Below are 20,975 nucleotides of genomic sequence, written 5' to 3'. Positions count from 1 at the left end.
CTTGCCAAAATATAGCAGCATAAAGAGATTATACTTACTCTAATATGAAAATTTTTATATTAACAAAGTATGTTAGGAATAATAGGAGAATCAGTCAACTTTGACAACAATGACTAAAGTTTTCTTGATGGAATTAGTAATATAAGACAATGGCTCTTCCTGTGATGTTAATGCCTCTTTCTTACTCTCCTATAGCTTGATAAGAAAGGCGCATCAGGACAGAAAGTATTAACTCACAGGCCTTCTGCAATGCACTCCAGCGAAAGCACATTTCCTCTTAATTCCTCTTTGTGACTCGCATTGCCTTCTGGGGTTAAAAATGTTGGTGGCCTCTCTCTACTTGATCTAGCTGTAAACAAGAAAATCAGTATGCATAAAAATTATGAATATGTGTTTTGAGGAACACTTAGCTGTCATGAAAGATGTCTAAAATTCAAATCCCACTTCAAAACTATTTAACAGTAATTATGAAAGGTATTAAGCTACATGATCATGTTCTCTGCTGTCACTCTTTCAGTGAACTAGGAAAAGAAACAATTTTGGAAGCTCTTGTAGTAGGACTATGAGAGCTCCCAAAGGACTATTTTTCTTCTGTATCTTTTTTCAATTCAGGTTAGTTTTTTAACATGAATTTTTCTGTGGAGTGATAAAATTTCAAAATGTCAATATAAAAAGGGAAATCATGTAATCAAAGTACACATCCCTTAGGATGAATGTTCAGGTCAAAGTAAACATTAACTATCTTTGAATGATATTAGACTTTTTAGAAAGATATTGAGAATTATTTTGATTAGACTGGTGATGATATTATGGCCTATCCACCAATTAATATATTCCCAAAGTATAAAACTTATGGAAACTAAAACAAAAGTTGAAAGATACTGATGGGGGTCCCTGGAATATTGTTTGCCATAAATTAGGAATAGTAGTAGAGTGAGATTGAAATCAGTTGGTCTTCTCATTGGTTAAAAACTAAAGAGTGTCTAAGAGATCTTAAGAATATTTATTTGTACAGGCAACCTTAATTTTTATGGACCTTTCCAAATTGTGGCATTAATTATTTACTGAAGGCCTATTAGGAAATCTTTTCAGTTAATATCAATATCTTAAAGTTCTATGTACCTCACACTTTTCCAACTTAAGTAAACAATGTGTCTAACGCTCACAAACCCTACATTTGGTAATAATAGAACTGTTCTCATCCCTTAAAAAATTTAATAGGCATTACTTGAGATAAATTACTTTTCTTAAGAATTCAGAGATAGTGGGGGAACCTCACTCCTCCAAAATCATTTTGGGAATGGTTGTGGAGGGCCATACACAATTAAACAATAAAATAAAATCAAGGCAGGGAGTTGTGCCTTGTTATTGATGATTCTGTAATGTTAATCTCTCAAGGTTGAAAAATCAATGCAGTAGAAATTCTGCCTTAAGTGTAACTAAAGGATTTCATATATAAAACCTATTATTTTCACTGATAGAGTCAATATTTGAGAGCCATATTTTCCTTAAGGAAATCAAATACTTTTCGCTTTAAAATGATGAAATTAAATACTCTATTTCAAAAAGTTTAATGTCACTGAAGATAGTGACTTGGTTTCAAATAAAGCTAAGAAAAATACTGGCTGATTTTAGTGAACAATGTCTCATGAAAATGGATGGGAAATGAGATGATTTACTATGAAACCCACTTAATGCTAGTTGCTGAAGTATATGAGTCAGTATCCGAGCAGATTAATCCACTCAGTCAATTCTTGTTTAGTTCAAGAGAGTTATGAACAGGACAAAAGAATGAAAAAATACAACTCTGAACATATATATGAGAGATTTTTTTTTCTAAATTAAGTGAAATGGTTCTTTACATGAAAACAAGTCTCACGAGATCATGGAAAATGTGTTAGTGACATGCTTGAAAGTTTATAAGCTAAATTTTGTAAGGAAACACACATTTATACTAGTAGTGTTAGACATGTAACTTGAAATTTCATAAAGAAATAAGGTTAAATAGCCATGGAGGTGGAGTTAGTGAACTAAAAGTGAACTAAAGTTTACGATGAAGGAGATAGTATCAGTTACAATCACCATAACTCACCACTATAAAACTCAGTGTCACTCAAATTAGCAGCTAGAGTGTCATTCAATTCATCCACTGAAATAAACAGAATATTATGAAGAGGGCATAAAAGTGGGGAGAAGGGTCAGAAACTATTGGGCAACAAAAATAAATGTATATAGCTGTGATAAGTGCCTTAGCTGCCAGGTAGAAACAGTGCTTTCCATTGTACCTGGCTAACCCATTAATTCTCTCAGCCACCCCCAACAGTAATATGTTCACCTATAACAAGCTACAGGACTGCCAATAAAAGGCATTGTGGGGCATAAAGCACAAACTATTGCTAAGAACAGCAAGTGATTCAGAAGGTTACCATGGAAACAGGAATGGCAAGTGTAGCAAAAAAGGTAAAAGAGAGTATTTAGGGTATTCTTGCTCTTTCTGACATTTATGGCAACCCTTTAGCGATCATTCAACAGTATTTTCCTGCTCCATGAATCTGTTTACCTCATACTTAAAAATTAAGATGAATACTTAATAATTTTGCATGTAAACATCACTGAAGGAGATACAGGAAGCTAAACTTACCTGAAATCACCTTCACAGATATGGGTTGCTTCTGTTGTATGGTCTGAGTGTGATTAAATCTGGCATAGCAGATATAGTCTTCCCGGGTGTCCTCCGGGAGGACATTGGAAAAATAAAGATCTCCATTCAGACCTTGAGAAACCCTCTCACTTTGTGGAAGTCTCTGAAATGCTGGAAGAAGACAGAGAGATACTAGATCACACCATCATAAAGTGGCTGCTCTCCAAATCAGCATGACAAACATTATTTGAATACATACATATGTACATATATATACATATATATATTTCTGTCAAACTCTTAAATAAAAGTAAACAGCTTTTTTTTAAGATCTGAGATCACCATTTAATGGAAGAACCAAACAACAAAAAGGCAATTAACTATAAGGTGTGATGTTTACTTCTGTAACCTGCCCCTGAAGAGCCCCCCCAGAAACTCCTCAGTTTCACTCACTTCCTCTACTTTTTCTTTCTTGAATTACTTCCCATCTTCAGACACAGTGCATCTACTTGTCATGTGGATGACTTATTGCTCATATCCCCATAGTAGAAGTTAAGCATCAGGAAGATAGACACCTTTTCCTATTTTGTGTTCTGTTGTAGCTCTGGACAAGAGGTTGGCCCTTCACAAGAGCTCCATCAAATATTCATGGAATAAGTAGCTTGATGACATCTGGCCTTAGGCATAAGGGGAAGATTTTCTTTGTGGATGAAGGATGCAGGGAGGTGGAACCCTGAGGAGCCTTGTGATCCATGTGTAACACTTGCTGGGCCAGAAGGTGTCTCACAGTTCTTGACTCTGTTCACAGAGCCTGAACTATGACAGTTCTTTAGCTCTGAAGTGAGAAGGAGGCAGAAAATGTCATACATCCTCATGGCCTTGGGTTAAGTGTTGTATCTTCTAGCTGAATTTCTTCAATCTGAGTCAATCAAGTGTATACTTGCTATGGCAGGTGTCTGGTCTAGTGTTGCACAAAATGAAAGTTATGGCTAACAGCCTACAGCTCTCTCAGGCAGGGATAAAAATGAGAGAAATACGAGTCAGAGCTAAAAGAACATTGACCGAACACATGAATCAAGTTTTTGGTCAAGGTGAGGAAATTGATTAGTACTTGCCAATTGCTAGTTTAAAACTATTAATCTTCTTGGAATGTTTTAGCCAATATCCAGAAAAAGAGTATACATTTAGAGCTGGGCATGGCTGTACAAGCCTGCAACCACAGCTACTGGAGGAGCTAGTTTTGGGGATTGTGAGCTCTCTCTTATCTCTGTCTTTGTATCACTTGAGGTAGTAAGGGGAATTCTGACCTTAGGGCTTCACACTTACTAGGCAGATACTCTACCTTTTAAGCCACAACCTTAGTCCTTTTTAATTTTAATTTTTGTTTAGTTATTTTTTTATACACTCATGTTTTTTGCATGGACCTAGCCATGGACCATAACCCTCCTACCTCTGCTTCCTGAATAGCTGAGATTACAGGTTTACACCACCATGCCTGGCTTGATTTCAAGTTTGAGGCCAGGCTGGGCTGCACAGTGAGACCACATTTTTTAAAAAGAAAGAATGTACATTTACTTAATAAAAACAAGCATATATTTCTTAGTTATTTTCTACAGACCAATGAACATTTATTATCATTTGTTTATCTTACTGTATATATTAAGTCTTGGTAGAATAAATGTAAAGCAATGAGACTTTACTAGGGTGTTGTCATCTTGTTCTTTGAATTTCTTAGTCTTTCACTTGGAAAACTGTATGCAGAGATAAATAATGTTATACTGTCTTCTTGCAAGAGTGTCATCTGAAACTAAATTCTCCTCACATTCCAGATGTAATTCCACTCAAAGGTCAGACACTTTGCCAGCAGACATATGTGAATGATACAGTCAGTGGTGCTATATGGGGGATCCATTAGGCATGTGCTCAAAAGATGCTGAAACTTCCCCTGTGTTGTCTCTTTACTAAGCAGAAAGAAAGTCACTGCTGAATAAGTGCCAGTTACCAAGTGCTGGACCATATTTTGGCAGTGATACAGGTCTCACAGGTATAAACCACTTACTGACACTGGATTTGCTACTTCTTCTTTTAAAGTCTATAAAAGGTGTAATATAATGAAAGGAGAAGTACATGTATGTGTTTCTTTGTTTATATTTTAGGTTTTTTCCCCCCCATTTTTGGTGATACTTTCCCTGAAGGATTTCCTAGAAGAAGAGTCAAAAATAAAAAAATCAGAGCCAGAGTTTCAGCCCCTGTGAACAGTTCCTATGACTGCAGGTCTCTGATCAGGTCTCTGAGACTAGTATATGTTTTCCATGAATATTTTGACTCCATTCCCACAATTCCATCTAGTCAATTCTTATCAAGGCTACAGCAATCCTCCTGTTGACATCTGGTAATCATTTGTTAGTCACTGGAGTGAGCTAACCTATTACAGCATCTGACAATGACCACATTTTTCTTTTTTCCAGAAAAGTCTCACTATGTAGTCAGACTGACCCCAAACTAACCATCCACCTGCCTTTGCCTCCTAAATTCTGAGATTACAGATGCAGTCAACCTATATTCTTGTAGTTTTCCCACCTTGTGTCTGGGACACTATTCTGTCTTTGTTCTTCACTTCTGACCTTGGTGACTGTATCTCTCATTTGTTTTGATGGGATCTCCCTAAGTTCTTGGCCTCTGGAGGGTTCTTGGTCTCAGTCCTGGAGGTTTGGTTATCTAGCATCTGTACCCACTCTCTAAATTCTCTTATTCTACTCAGTGCTCTAAGGAGTATATTCATACATTGCTGACTATAACCTTTAATTGTCTTTTTGACTCATGTACCTCTGGCGCCTGCTGGGCAACTTGATATAAACAACTTGCTGATCTCTCACATTCAAAATTTGTTTCTTAGATTCTAAGTCCAACCATGCATTACTTCTAAGGTAACATGTTAACCCATTAGTATAGGAAAATTTGGAGGAGAGGAAAAGCAGAGCAATAAATATTTCCCTAAAGGATAAGGACAGGGGTAGACAAATTTTTTTTTTTTTTTTTTGGCCAGTCCTGGGCCTTGGACTCAGGGCCTGAGCACTGTCCCTGGCTTCTTCCCGCTCAAGGCTAGCACTCTGCCACTTGAGCCACAGCGCCACTTCTGGCCGTTTTCTGTATATGTGGTGCTGGGGAATCGAACCTAGGGCCTCGTGTATCCGAGGCAGGCACTCTTGCCACTAGGCTATATCCCCAGCCCAGGGGTAGACAAATTTTAAATAGTCTAATGAAGGTTTCATTTCTCCTTGCCTCATTTTCCTCCTCTGGAAGTAGAAAAAAATAATTTCACTTTCCTAATAGGTTTGTCACAATTGATAGGACAAGGACTGGCATTGCCTTTTCACCTTTTGGCTAAGATAGGGGGCAGTAAAGGAATGCACACTTAGTAAAGTCCAATACATACTAATTATTGTTGGGAACAGAAAGAAATAAAATATTATATATTCGTAACAGCTTGATATCTCCGCCCCTACCCCAAGGGCTCTCAGCAAGTGGCAATTCCATTTTCTGTGGTTCAGTCTCCAAACTTTGGAGTTATCTCTGATTCCTCTTTTCATCTTCTACCCATACCCAATAAATGCTAGATCTACCTTTAAAATATATCTAGAATTTGACCTACTCTATGCTACCACCTGTGTCCAAGACACTTTCACTTCGGTTACAGTAGTGCCCCTAAATAGTCTTTCCATCTTTCCTTAGTCCTTGATTCTCTCATGAGCTGAAGTTACACTATTATTAATCCCAGAAAAATAATCACTCATTTGATGTGTCCCTACTTTATTGAGAGATAAAGTCAGTGTTTCCCTCAAGTCCCTAGGACCTCCCTAACCTTAACCATCAGCCTTCCTCTAGGCTCTGTTAATATGGCCATTAACAAAGCAACAACAACAACAACAAAACATGTCCGACTGTTGTTACGGCCTTGCAACCCTCTTTCCAGCCAGATATTTAATGATTGGGTTACTTTCTCACTCCTGTGTTTCCTTCATAACATTTACTATTAACAGATACAGATTTTCAAAATTCATTTGTCTGCTTCTACTCACTTCTGCTGTGTAGAATGTAAGCTCAGAGACAACAGGATACTTAAAGCAGTGTCTAGTTCATACAAAGTGTTCAACAAAATTGAATAAAGGAATGAAATGACATATTATTATTTCAACAAGTAGCTATTTTCCTGAGCATCTTGAAAACAATTTGTGAACAATTTATGAATCCCAAGAATAATTTTTATGACAGCAAATTATGATAATACTCTTGAAGAGAGAATGCTCTTATTTTAAAACTTACAATTATCCATCCAAAATATTATAGCTGGTGGTAATCCAATTGGGGGTCTGCAGGGAAGTACTAATGGTTGACCATTTTGAAGTATCATTGGTTCAAGTTTTTCTTTGGTCCACAAAGGTGATCCTATTAAATGCAAACAAAAATTAGAGTTCTTATAATTATTGTTGTTGTCGTCATTATTGCATGGTAGAATGAAAAGAAGATAGTACTATAAAGAAAATCAAACCAATTTTTAAAATAATGACTTGGAATTTATATACATTAAATACTGAGAAAAAGAATTTTAAATATAGTGTTAAAAGTTTTAAAGAAGCAAAAGATAGTAAAAGAAAAAAAGGCACTTCTTATTCCCTGCCAAAGAGAGGATGAATTCTGATCAGGGGTCCCAGGTAGAAGAGTTTATATAAATAACTACATCAAGAAGACATATAGATTTGATTTCCTCAAAGAATAAAAAAACACTTAAATTTAAAATTTTGTTAACCAAGCAACTGTTCATCTACCAAGCAACTGTTCATCTACACCTCTGAATAGCATACAGTATGCATGCATATATATGTATATTTATTTGTAAGACTGATATGAGAATATACATGATATATCAATAAAGGGATTATAAAATAGCATTTCACAATGAGATAGATTTATGCTTTCACATGTATGTTTGCCAAGAAAAAAATGTAAAAGTATTTGAGTAATAGTTATGTGATGGACATACAAATTGTGTGTGTGTGTGTGTGTGTGTGTGTGTGTGTGTCTGCACATGCATGTGTGTGCAGGTTCTGAGACTTGAACTCAGTGGCTGGGCACTATATCTGAGTTTCTTTTGCTCAAAGCAAGCTCTGTATCACTTGACCCACAAATCCAATAAGAGTCTCAGACTTTCTTGCCTGGGCTGGCTTTGAAACCTGATCCTCAGATCTCAGTCTCCTGAGTAACCAGAGTTATAGGCATCAATCCCTGGTGCCTAGCTTAAATGTCTTTTTAATTGCGATTATTTTTCTAAAATGAACACATATTTCACATGTAACTTTAAAAGGTCTCAAAATAAACATGACTGCTAATGGTCACTGTTCTTTAAACCTGCTCTTGAGTGTTTGAAATGATTTCCACACTGACCACTACAAAAAGAGCCACAATAATATTGTGGTAGTGAGATACTATTCCCAGTGAAACATTTTGTTGTTTCATGTGTTTCCAGTGAAACTGAAATGGTGAAGAAATCACACTTAGATCTCTATTGTCCATAGCATGCAAATTTATTTCCCAAAAGGAATTTTGCTTTCATATAAGATATATGAAAAAAATAATTCTTGGAAGACACACTTTTGGAACATTCTACTCTTCAGTGCAGGACTTGGATAAAAGACGCATTGAATTGGCAAAGCATTGGGCTAAGAAGCTTGCTAAGGGGAAACAGAAAGTAATATATATATATATATATATATATATATATTTTTTTTTAATCATGTAAGACCAAGCAAGAGTATTGGAAGAAATAGCACAGTTTCATGTAAATAGGATATGGATGACATTATGGATGTTGAGTCCTAGAGCTGTACTTTGACAGGCTCATGTTTGGAAGACAAGTCTTACTTACTGGATGGGCGGATGACAATGTTGTTGGAAATGGCGGCTCCTCGCTCATTCCTTGCTGTACACTGATAGACTCCTTCATATGTTTCTGCTTTCCCTTCGCTCATGATGTTGATTATGAGCGTTCCTGAGCCAGGTTTCATGGTAACCAGAGGGTCCTTATCTATGTCAAAATGAGTCCCATTACGTGTCCAGGAAAAGCTGCTCAATACATGAAGAATTAAGTTTGTCCATGGTCCAAAAAAATAGAATTACTTATAAAAAATTCCCTAACAGTTATGTGGATTTCTAGAAATAACTAGTAGATCTTAATATTAAGTAAGAGAGTAATAGGTCCACTTCTGTAAAATATTGCATTGAATCATGACTTAGAAAAAAGTACTGCTTATACATTTTGAGGTACACATCTTTTCTTAACATCAGCTCAAATCTAAGATAAATTACTTGCTAATTTTTTCCTAAGAAACTATAAGAAACAGGTCTCCCAGTCATACATCTTTGAGCTTTATTAACATTTTTTGTTACAAATTCCATTCTGCATAGGGTGAATAACCTGTCTATAAAAATGTGTTCTTGGCTGAAATGTAACATAAAAGGCCTTCACAGGTGTTACCTAGGTATTGAAAATTGATCAGACTGATTTTAAGTTACCAAAATAAAAGGTGGAAGTTGGGAGGAGGAAAAGAATTATAACTTCTGTGGTATCTTAACTGTTATATATTATAAGTGGTAATAAGTCATACTACTATACAAACTATACTTGTTTATTTTATTCTAGAGATGATTTTTATGAATACTTAGAAGGTATGCCAAATTGTTAACTGAGATTCCTCTTTCCCAGTTTTATTATCACAATAAAAATCCAATCCTGCAGGAAATGGATGGATCTAGAACAAATCATGTTAAGTGAGGTAAGCCAAACTCAGAGATACAAACAGCATATGTTTTCTCTCATATGCAGAAGCTAGATCTAAAAATACATCAGTACATAATAAATTATACAGATCTCTAGGCATTCATACATAGTGAGACCAAAGGAGGATACTCTTGAGAGGAACAGAAAGACACAATTCCTATGTGCATCTGATCACACAAAATAATATTCATGAAAATGAACTCCAGGAAATGGAAACAAGTTTTTTTATGCTGTTTTTCTTTTCTTTTTGTCCTGTATGTTCGTTTGTATGCTTTTGGGAATGTAGGGGAGGCACAGAAATGGAGGGACGAAAGGTGAACAAAAGCAGCAATGGACATTGTGTTGAAAATGAACTATACAACTTGTCAGTGGGGGTGGGGGGGAAAAACTTGGAAAGAGGAAAGGGGTGACATTGTTCAAAAGCACGTTCTCTTTACTTGACGTATGTAACTCTAACCCCTTTGTAATCACCTTTATAGTAACAATAAAAATGTAAAATAAAAGTGAAAAATAATAAAATAAAAATCCAGTGCGCCGCCCCCCCCCCCCACATTCAACCCAACATATCAGATAGTGCTGTGAAGGGGAAATCCTGCCTTACACAGTTGTAGGAGGTATTGAGTATGATGAGGAAGTAGTACACCAACAAAGGACATCACATCAGGGCTTTATGTGTTAGGAGGTTTTCAATAACAGGGAAGATACTGTTTTGAAACACATCTTTGATGGAGGTTTTGATATACATGGATATTTAGAAGCAATTAATTTTCTTTTTTGCAATTAATTTTCTTTAGATATGAGTTTTATTAAAGTCTACAATTGACAAGCTTGGAAATAAAATAAGAATTTTACTTCTTTTTTATTTAGAAATTACTAAGTTTAAATCCATTAATTAAAAATCATTACATCTGATTGTTACAGTTACATGATGGCAGTAATAGAAATCTTACATAAGACTGCAGTAGTTAGAGGCGATCTACTATGGGACTTTGGATATGTATCAAGCATGACTAGGCATCAGTTTCCCATTTGTAAAATGTACTGGTTGGATTGGATTTTGTAGGGTTTCTGCCAACATCCATAGGGAAAGTCTCCTGACAAGTTTAAGAATAATGTGGGAGAAAATGAGGGAGGGATGACACTGTTCAAATAGAAAGATACTCATTACCTGACTTATGTAACTGTAACCACTCTGTCATCACCTTTACAATAAAATTTAAATTAAAAAAATAAAAAAATTAACAAACAAATGCCCAAACCAAAAAAAAAAAAAAAAAAAGAAGTAATTTACGGCAATTCTAAAGGCAGGGTAGGACAGTACCCCTGGAAATCATGGAATTCAATTAATGCCTTTTATTTAAAACAGATAAGAACACTAAAGCTCAGCGAATAGAGATTTGCCCATGTCTTCAGGCTATTAGTTCAAGAACCAGGGCCAGAGAACCCTGTCCATGTTTCCCAACAACTTACAAGCATTTTAAAGACAAGTATAAATATAGAAATGCAAAGATGCGAGTTTTAAGAAGAACAAATTGGCTAATTAATTCAAGAGACAAAACATGAAGCTTATAACTGCTACTTTAGAAATATTAACCTAGGAAGCTACCTTCCATATCTTTGAAAAGCTGAAATAGGCCAAGGAGTTGGTTAGATAAACAAGAATAATCTAGTCAATCATGTTTAAAATATCTAACCCTGAAACTGTTCTGTATGCCTACTATATTCTTTTTTGTTTGTTTGTTTGTTTTTTTAAGAAAGAAAAGAGATTTTATTCAAACTATTTAAGTAGGGAAGAGAGACTGAGGTTAGCCCTACTAAAACAAAAGGCAAAATGCTTGAGTTGGTGAAGCCAGTGATGAAGTACAGGGAGCTTTGCACGCTGAGCTGGGTGGGACTTACATTTGTTCCTGAGTTCACATGTATTTTCCTTTGTGATGATGCCACTGACTTTGGTAGTTGATGCACATTCATCACAGGACTCTCCTTCACCTTAAAACTGGAACATGGTGACAGTTTCCTTCTTGATACATATAAAAGCATTGCTCCCAAGTGCTTGAGAATGACAGTCTTGGGTTGTAAGTCTTGCAAGAAGCTTTATATGATTTAGTGTGCTTATATTTTTTGCTGGTCTTAGGGTTTGAACTCAGGGCCTGGGCACCGTTCCTGAGCTTTTTGGCTCTAGCCCTCTACCACTTGAGTCACAACTCCAATTCTATTTGTTTGTTTGTGGTTAAGTGGAGATATGATACTGTTTGTTTGTTTTTTGTTTGCTAGTCCTGGAGCTTGAACTCAGGGCCCGAGCACTATCCCTGGCTTCTTTTTGCTCAAGGCTGGCACTCTACCACTTGAACCACAGTGCCACTTCTGGCTTTTTCTATATATATGTGGTGCTGAGGAATCAAACCTAGGGCTTCATGTATATGAGGCAAGCACTCTACCACTAGGCCATATTCCCAGCCTGCCTACTATATTCTACAAAACTTCCAGACTTATTGTTATAATCAGAGAGGTCCCAGAGCCTCTCCTCAATTCTCTAAGAAAGCAGAAAGCATTCTTACCTTGGAGGTGGCTTTCCTTTGGCTTCGCACTGGATGACGATATTCTCCCGAGGGTCAATGATATAGTCTTTTGGAGACTGTTGTGTGATGGTGGGAGGTTGTACCACTTAATTACAGAAGAAAGAACAAAAGAAATGAATCTTTTTATATTATAGTAGCAACCAATTCTCTCCCATTAAAATCACTTGCTTTCCATTAAGTGTGATCTAAATATTTCTAATACTGTCTATTGTGGCAGCAAGTACTTCAGTAAATTTTCAACCAGAATTCACCCAGTACCACAAAATCAATACATAACTTCCTATCTGTAACATTATACACACTCACAAAAATCTATTTTCCCACACTAAAAGTGTGGCAAATTATTACCAGTATAAGCCTAATACCCAAACAAATTTCTCTGATGTAACAATGAGAAATTCTGATTTCTTTGGTTCAAATGATATCTTTGAACCAAATGTAAATTCTGAGATAGATTTGAATCTTTCTTTGGAAGGAATAACTGAATTACAGTTCATTAGTGTGCTATGTAAGTTAATGTTGCGATATATATATTTGATAAGCTAGCATTACAAAAGATGGTTAATTCTTTGGATTTAAGCTTTAGAGCTAGGAGGTGGGTCAATTAAGAACAAAAATAAAGAAGCCTTATTTAGACAGTCAATAGACGTTTCTATTTCATTCTTTAAAGAATTGTTTGATGCTTATTATGAAATTGTAGGGGGAATTCTAATTATTACTTTTAATTTGGGGTGGTAATGGAGTTGAACTCAGGGCTTTGCATTTTCTAATTATGTCTCCCACCTCTCTTGCAAAAACTCCAGGGAGAGCTATTTACAGAGGGGTGCTTTCAACCAGTGGCCATTTTCTGCCACCTGCCCAGGGACAGTGGCTGTACCTGAAGACAATTTTGGTTGCTGCAACTAATAGGTAGAGGCAAGAGTTATTTCTAAATCCCTAACAATGTAGTGGAGAGTTCCCCACAATAAGACTGAGCAGTGCTAAGCTGTTAAACCATGCTCAGGCCACATGTGAATGGGGCAAGGCAGTGGACCTGCTCTGGCATGCTCTCTCCTGCATCAAGCAACTTTCCCCTAAGATCCTCTTTTGAACTCTTGCTTCCTTTTCTTGATGCTTTGACACCCTGATCATTTCAATCTTTCTTATTCTGGATCTCCCCTGTCCTTTCTGCCTATATTCCATGCTATCTTTGTGAAACATCTTTCACCCAACAATCAGGCACTTCCCAAAGCCCTGCTCTTGGTCTTTCTTTGTTGAGGTTAACTGTTTGCAGGGCTAATTCATCAGCCCTGCATTCAATGTCTCATGTATCTGTACACATGGATTTTTTTTCCTTCTTCCTTCTTCCTTCTAGTCTTCCTATAAATCTCTAGATATCCCATTGCAAGTTACCTTCTGATCTAAAGTAGAGATCAAAAGCTAAAGTTTTTATCATCACCATTTACTGTATATAAATTACATATAGATGATTTCCCTTCCTTTTAGCAATGTGCCAACCTGTCATCTTTCATCTAACCCAGGTCCTCTTCCCAGTTTCTGTCATCTACACAGAGCTCCCTTCATTTTAGAGTTGTCAGTTTCCAGTGCTGGTTAGCAGTTTGGTCTGGGGGTTCAGATCTTGTTTCCCTTTAGTAAAACTAAATAAGTTTCTGAAGTTTTGTAAGCCCTAGTTTTCTCAGAGGGAATCATGAGGTTTTAAAGTAGTACCTACAACTTAGGGCAACTGAGAAGAATTCATAAAATAATTGTGTCCAAACCTTAGTATATGCTATAGTAAAGCAGCTCACTGATATCTGCTATTTTAAAGTTGTTATCATAATTGTTCTTATTTGGGCCAGCTTCATCTCTGAGTAGTCAATTTTCAGGCTCTGGAAGTATAGAACTAGGGATAATATAAAAAAAAAACTTGATGTATACACACCCAAAATGGTAAACATAGGCAGTAGAGGAGGAGATTCTTGCACATGACTAAGTTCAAATTCTTTGCTTTTGTTGAGAAATGACAGAAGTATAAATTTAATGGTTCCAAATACAGAACTTCTCTTCATGTGCCTGCAGCTGATCTGATTGAGATGCTGTCCTAAGTGCCAGGGGTTTATCTGGAGATATCTTTTTTTTTTTTTTTTTTTTGGCCAGTCCTGGGGCTTGGACTCAGGGCCTGAGCACTGTCCCTGGCTTCTTTTTGCTCAAGGCTAGCACCCTGCCACTTGAGCCACAGCGCCACTTCTGGCCATTTTCTGTATATGTGGTGCTGGGGAATCGAACCCAGGGCCTCATGTATATGAGGCAGGCACTCTTGCCACTAGGCCATATCCCCAGCCCCTGGAGATATCTTTTTGAGCAGTGTTGAAGTCACATGACAATTAATAAATGCTTTGCAGTGTGATTCTCCTGATTAATCCAGCATCAAAGGAAAAACTTCAAATACCTGAAAACTCATTTTTTTAAACTAGGTGATAAATGCTGCACAGCTGTCAGAGACAGCAGGAATTTTTGCTTCGAGCAAGCCACTCAAAAAGGGATGTTGAGTGGGAGCTGCTTATCTTTTGCCCACTTCAAGACAACATTCCACTTGTCTTTGTTATAGCTACTGATAGTGCCTGGAAACACTTGTCTATACAAGTTAAAGTCTAAGGCAATAGATACATCTCCCAATGTTGGTAAAGTTTCTGCATACACCCACCTTCTAAAAGACACCAAGTGATGTATCTTTGTTCCAGCAAGCATTTGATAACACTTTAAACCAATTAACCATTGTTTAAATTTTATGCATTTTCTCATTAAAGTTACATCAGATGTAAACAAAACTTGGGGTTAGTAGAGCAGAATCTTGGTAAAAGTAAAATCCAAGTCTTCACAACTCATGCAAGTAATAAATTACATTTGCATCTTGGGATTTAAAGGCAACACTTAAAATAGACACTCATCAGAAAACGAAAAACTGGCACTTTAACTCATAGGATTAATTCAAAAACTCAAAGACACATTTTCACACTGCCTTAGAAAGACACTGCTTATAGAAAGACACTTACAGTCTTCGAGAAGTTTTTCTTTTTCACCATCAATAGCAGCAGGTGAGTGGGCAAACAAGATTAAAGAAAACCAGATGTTAGTAATGAGAACGTTAGAACCCTGTAGATACTAGGCATTTCTGCCTATTTGGTTTGACCTAAAATCCTACATAGCAAAAGTGAAGCTGTGAAGCGGCAAAAGAAAGACACTTTCATTCATGATTTTATTTGTTCCTGTAGCAGCTTCTCACATTAGCATACAGAAGAACAAAGACAATGTTGCAGGCACAGGGAATTGGAATGGTTAATTCTATTCCATGCACATTGTGCTGGACTAGTAATTATGTTCAATTTGAAAAAATAGCAGAAATATACAATTAATTTGAGTTGTCACATACTGTGTACTGTCTGATCTTATTATTCTAGACATCACTATGTACATGGTAATGATATCTAACAATGGGACATTGCTATAGTGACAACTCCCCATCTAAGTCATATTCTGAAATAAGTCAATACTAATTTTCTAGTTTTATATTTGTAATCCAAGTTGGTAAACTGAACTCTTATTTTTAGACAGTTAGCACATTTCTGCTTTGAAATTCTTCAACCACCCCAGATCTGAGTCCCACGCAAAAAGCAGAACAGGGGCAAGAAAGAAATCCCATTTGCATGTAATTCCAATCACTCTGCAGTGGTGCCTTGTCATTACTACTTGCAAAGGTTAATACAGGAGGGCCGGGTTTACTCCTGACTTTCTTTTCATCATGGTATGTCTCTTCTCCATTAGCAGCGATAATTGAGTTAGCCCTAGGTGCCTGTTTCCCTCTGATTGTTTGATTGAACAGTCAGATTAGGGAGGAATATATTTAACATGAAAGAGAACAAAAGCATTTCTTTCAAAAGTGTTTCCTTTCCTTTTCCAGGATATCTGTTAGGGTAAATGCTTATTACTTAGGCTTTCAAGCTCCAGTGGGTTAAAGCAAATGCATGCATACATATTATACACATATATTACTGGTATGCACTTGTATTAAATTGAAATTAAAGACATTTGATGAATATTTCTTATAATAAGGAACAAATAAGATTTTCTTCCACTTGCAACTCTAGGAAGCCAGCAAAAGGAATGAACAGAGTGTATAGTAAACCACATCTCTTCTTTCTTCTGTCTTCCCATTGGCAATTCTTTCTATGTCCAAGAAAGACATCTCAAAAATTAAATAGCCCCAGGAAAGTGGTATCTTCCTTGCACCTTGGAAAGCTTGCCAAACAGATGTTCTATTCAAGAAGCTAATGGATTTAAAGGGGTCATGCGGATTAGGGATAAAGGATAAATCAATTCTGAAGTACAGTAATTGTTCAGACTTGAAATTCTGCTTCCCACTGCAGAAAACATAACCAATCAGAACCTAGCATGATCTTTGTTTATCACAACCAGTCTGTCTAGTCCAGGGAGCATAGGCTATGTATTTTACCATTAGGAAAAGAGTGGCTAATAAGCAGCCATTGAGGGATGCTCTCTTTTAATGATTCTGCATACTACTTGTCTTATTCTCAAAAATCTGCATCTTGGTCTTCAATCATGAAGTTTAAGCCAAACAAACAAACAACCCCCCCCCCACCCTTAGTGTTCTCTAGGCTTGTAGATTAAGGTATTTTTTGAACTCAAATTTTCATATGCAAAATGAGAAATTGAAATAAGGATGCCTTGTATGAATGAAGAGAAATGAAGTATGAGTATTCTGTGGATACAGAAAGGGTAGGCTGGAGAAAACATCCTCTTAATTCCTTCAGAGAACTCAACAAACAAAGGGGAAAATGATGTGGTGAAGGAGGGAATAGGCAGCTCTTGTCAAGTAGTCAGTGTGGTTGGTTATCTTGTAGGACTACTTCTAAGAAGAGCTGACTGCTAGGAGGGCCCAGGGAAGTCACCCAAGATCCCCCTTCTCAGGTCATCCTTACCACGGTGTGCAAAAGATACCTAAAGGGAAGAAGGATAATGAAAGGGAGAGGGCATCTGAATATTCAGCCATTTCAATGATCATTTCTACAGCGTGAGTCTTTATAAATACCAGGTGCTGAAGGTAAAAGCCAAATTAATTTTAATTAGCTTTGCAGTATTACACAGACACCTTCATCCACACAGTCTAGGGTGATGACGAATGCCGAGGTTTTGACTCCTGGGTCTAAGAGCTTTAAAACGTCAATACTTACGATCAAGAGGTACTTCCAGTGCACTAATCATCTGGCACAGGAAGAGAATCAGGGGCACTTTGCCTGCCGATAAGCGCTTCTTTTTCGGCATTATTTTAAGCTGCATTAGCTTCACTCCTGCTGAGACCCAAAAGTTGAATTTCCTTTTCTTCTCTCACAAAAGACTTGCATGCAACACTGAAATAATTTTTCATTCAGGGATCTAAAAAAAGGATAGGAATAATAATTGTAATATATTAAAAATAAAAAGGAAATGAACAGTAGAAGTCCACAGAATAGGGAAGCAGCTCTGTATTATACATGAACTCTAAAAGGAAACTTAACTTTTAAATATTTAACTCTCAAAGACTGGAATAGTCATTTATTCATAAATCATCTAAAACCAATTCAGAACCATTTGCAGTGAGGGCAAGCCAAAGCTGTTCACTTCCCCATCCTTGTGATTTTTCCATTTAAAGTATTTGTATTGAAAGTTCTCAGAGGCTACCATATCTTTCTTAACAGATCAGGAAAATGTACCTTTTAAGCCAGTCTGAAAGTGATCACTTTTACTTTAGAGGGCAGGCTGAATTTCTTTTCCATTCTGGAGGTCATCTCTTGGAATAGGTTAGGATATCTTTGCAAGATTTCTTCAACTGCCAAATGCAGATTTACCACATGAACACTGAAGATCCAGGCCATCTTTCACTTATGTTACAGTCACCTACCCAGCTTGGCTCTGCATTTCCAGGCCTTCTTCACTGCTGTTTCCCTTCTTTTTTTTTTTTTTTTTTTTTTTGGCCAGTCCTGGGCCTTGGACTCAGGGCCTGAGCACTGTCCCTGGCTTCTTCCCGCTCAAGGCTAGCACTCTGCCACCTGAGCCACAGCGCCGCTTCTGGCAGTTTTCTGTATATGTGGTGCCGGGGAATCGAACCTAGGGCCTCGTGTATCTGAGGCAGGCACTCTTGCCACTAGGCTATATCCCCAGCCCGCTGTTTCCCTTCTTGACAGTGTTCATTAATTCCTTCTTTGGTTAAATATTGGTAGTAGCCCTACACTATCAACTAAAGCTCACTAGTTCCTTAAACAGGCATTAAAATAAACCCTCAGTGCTCTGGCCTTAATTTATCCTACCAACTTTACTCTCCTTCCATTTCCATATAATTAGGTTGTTGTTGGTTTTTTTCCTGTGGGATGATTTGTTTCTCCTATCTTTTTGTCATTGTTTATTATATTCTCCTTACCTGGAATGCCTTACCCACCAAATTTCCTTATCACATTCTACTTGTTTCTTATAAGTCAGGTAAAAGATCAGCTCTAAGAAACACTGGCGGATTACCCAGACTAGAAGTCATTTCACCATCATTTCTGAATTCTGAAAATCATTTGTTTTAAGCATCACAAATAGTATTTAAATATGTAAATTAATAGGCTGTGTGTGTGTGTGTGTGTGTGTGTGTGAGAGAGAGAGAGAGAGAGAGAGAGAGAGAGAGAGTGTGTGTTGTGCTCTCTCCTCCTGCTCCTCAACAAGGATTGTGGCTCAGCTCTGTATCCTTCTTCTGTTACCTATTACATGGAGAAGAACGATATCACAACAATCACCAACTAGAAAGACAGACTTAATTCTTCATGTTTTCTCATTTATGAAGATAGGCAGAGGTGACTAAACAGTTCTCTTGAGTACATGGGAGGTAGTATTTCCTATAATCTTAGTCACAGAATTATTCGTATAGTTGTGTAATTTTTTACATACATCTTTTCTATGAACTGGAAAATTTCAGGATTGCATCTCTCCTGTTTCCCACTGCTTCCTGACAGCTCATCAGAGTGCTCACAGCATAGAAAAAGAATGAACAAACATTGTAAGACAAAAAAAATGACAAAGAAGAAAGGAGAGGAGCTATAAGATTTAGAGGTTGGAATTATATTCAGATAATCTATCATCTACCCTAAGCTATAGTTTTATTTATGCCATTTACTTTGGAGATCCAAATCAATGAATGTAGTCAAATTAGTTGTGATATCATGCTAGTGTACAGAGTAAGGCTTAAATGTATATAAAAAGGAAAATAATGCTGATAATATTTTTTTGCAAATGAAAAACAGATTAAAATACACTATGATACTTCTTACATGACAAATACCAAGAAAAATGTAGCTAATAGAGAATCATGCTGAAACAAATATTATTTTGTGAATGAAACATCTATACTGAGTGATTTCGTATATGAGACAGGAAATTTCTATTTCTGTATCATGATGCATAAATGTTCATGTCCAGAAAACATCGAGGAAGCTCATATAATAAGCATTTCTGACTAAAATATAAACCAGACTGTGTGTGCGCACGTGCATGTGTGTGTGCACATGTGCATGCATGCATGCTCTCAAAGAACATTCTAAATTCATACAAAAGTTTCACAGAAAATATAAATAAATAACACAAAATGTAGATAAGCATATCTTATATACTACATATACCAAGAAAAACAGCAGTTAAACTGAGACACAAATGGCATATCTGCCTGGTTCCTATGCCATGTTAATTAGGCTGATTAGATTTGAGTGCCTCTCTCTCTGAAGAAGTTGAATACTTTCCAAAATCTATACTAATACATTGTAATGTCTGTGATCTCTTAAACAGCTACATAGAGTTTCTAAATTCTTTGTTTGCTATTTAGTTTGCTTAGTTGCTTGAACTATTCAGCTTTCAAAACACAGAAGACTATGAGGCAGGCGACTTCATGTTAAACAAGCACCAATCAACCTTTTTACCTTTTCAGAAATACACATATACATAAGACCATGGTGTGTTTAAAGAAAACAATGAGATTTTTAAGAAAAATTGAGCAAGCACTTACTTAAAGAGACATGAGAATATCTATCCTCACACTGCTGGAAGGCCAGGAACTATGACAACTGATGATGTACTCTCTCCTCAGAAGTTATATGTTAACTGCACCGTTAGCCACAAAATAGTCTCTAGAAGTTCTTTTAGGGGAGGACAAAGCAATGATCCAGCCCATCCTTTGAAACCTAGCCATAGAAAAACACCCACCCCTCCTACATCTGCCTTCATAGCAGAAAACCCAATGCTCAAGGACAGCATTAAGAACTCAGCACTCAATCAAACTTAAAATCAAATACAGCCACAGAAAATTGAGCTTTCTCTCAGTGAGAGTAATGTGCTCTGAATGCCTCACAAAGATAAACTACTACTTTGCTTTCTCAGTATTGATGTAAACACCCTGCCCTAGCAGGAGCCCCATCTGCCTCTACTTTTCCTTAGAAGAGAGTGGTCTCTCTTTAGTGATAATTGTAGACCAAATCTTAACTCTTTATGTAACTATATTAATACATACAAAACCCTCAATATAAAATAGAACATGATTTTTTTTTTTTTTTTTGGCCAGTCCTGGGCCTTGGACTCAGGGCCTGAGCACTGTCCCTGGCTTCTTCCCGCTCAAGGCTAGCACTCCGCCACTTGAGCCACAGCGCTGCTTCTGGCCATTTTCTGTATATGTGGTGCTGGGGAATCGAACCTAGGGCCTCGTGTATCCGAGGCAGGCACTCTTGCCACTAGGCTATATCCCCAGCCCCAGAACATGATTTTTAGTTAGGTCTAAGTAGTATGTTAGGTTGCAGTTTTCGAAAAACAAACTGTATGTAGCTATTTAAGAACTCACGGGGCTGGGGAGATGGCCTAGTGGCAG

General features: G+C 37.0%; 1 protein-coding gene across 33 annotated transcripts in view; it reads right to left on the bottom strand.

The window, feature by feature from the left end:
- Nrcam (neuronal cell adhesion molecule) overlaps window positions 1-17,421 on the bottom strand; it is a 77,257-nt gene extending 59,836 nt beyond the window's left edge. For 12 of the 33 annotated variants that reach the window (XM_048337843.1, XM_048337865.1, XM_048337868.1 and 9 more), the window contains exons 1-7: window positions 17,284-17,421; window positions 15,088-15,105; window positions 12,035-12,140; window positions 8,565-8,761; window positions 6,965-7,087; window positions 2,642-2,812; window positions 238-349 (exon numbers count right to left, since the gene is read on the bottom strand). In XM_048337843.1, coding sequence (XP_048193800.1) covers window positions 238-349; window positions 2,642-2,812; window positions 6,965-7,087; window positions 8,565-8,761; window positions 12,035-12,140; window positions 15,088-15,105; window positions 17,284-17,389 — 833 coding nt within the window. In that variant the 5' untranslated portion in view covers window positions 17,390-17,421. Of the gene's footprint in view, window positions 1-237; window positions 350-2,092; window positions 2,150-2,641; window positions 2,813-6,964; window positions 7,088-8,564; window positions 8,762-12,034; window positions 12,141-15,087; window positions 15,106-17,283 lie in introns of all 33 variants that reach the window. The other 21 variants (XM_048337840.1, XM_048337853.1, XM_048337841.1 and 18 more) reach the window with 5 other exon arrangements.
- Window positions 17,422-20,975: the final 3,554 nt, after the last annotated feature.

The sequence above is a fragment of the Perognathus longimembris genome, chromosome 2, assembly GCF_023159225.1.
Source record: "Perognathus longimembris pacificus isolate PPM17 chromosome 2, ASM2315922v1, whole genome shotgun sequence".
In the NCBI taxonomy this organism is placed as follows: Eukaryota; Metazoa; Chordata; class Mammalia; order Rodentia; family Heteromyidae; genus Perognathus; species Perognathus longimembris.
The sequence above is the reverse complement of the archived record's forward strand: the minus strand, read 5'-3'. Positions and strand labels throughout refer to the sequence as shown.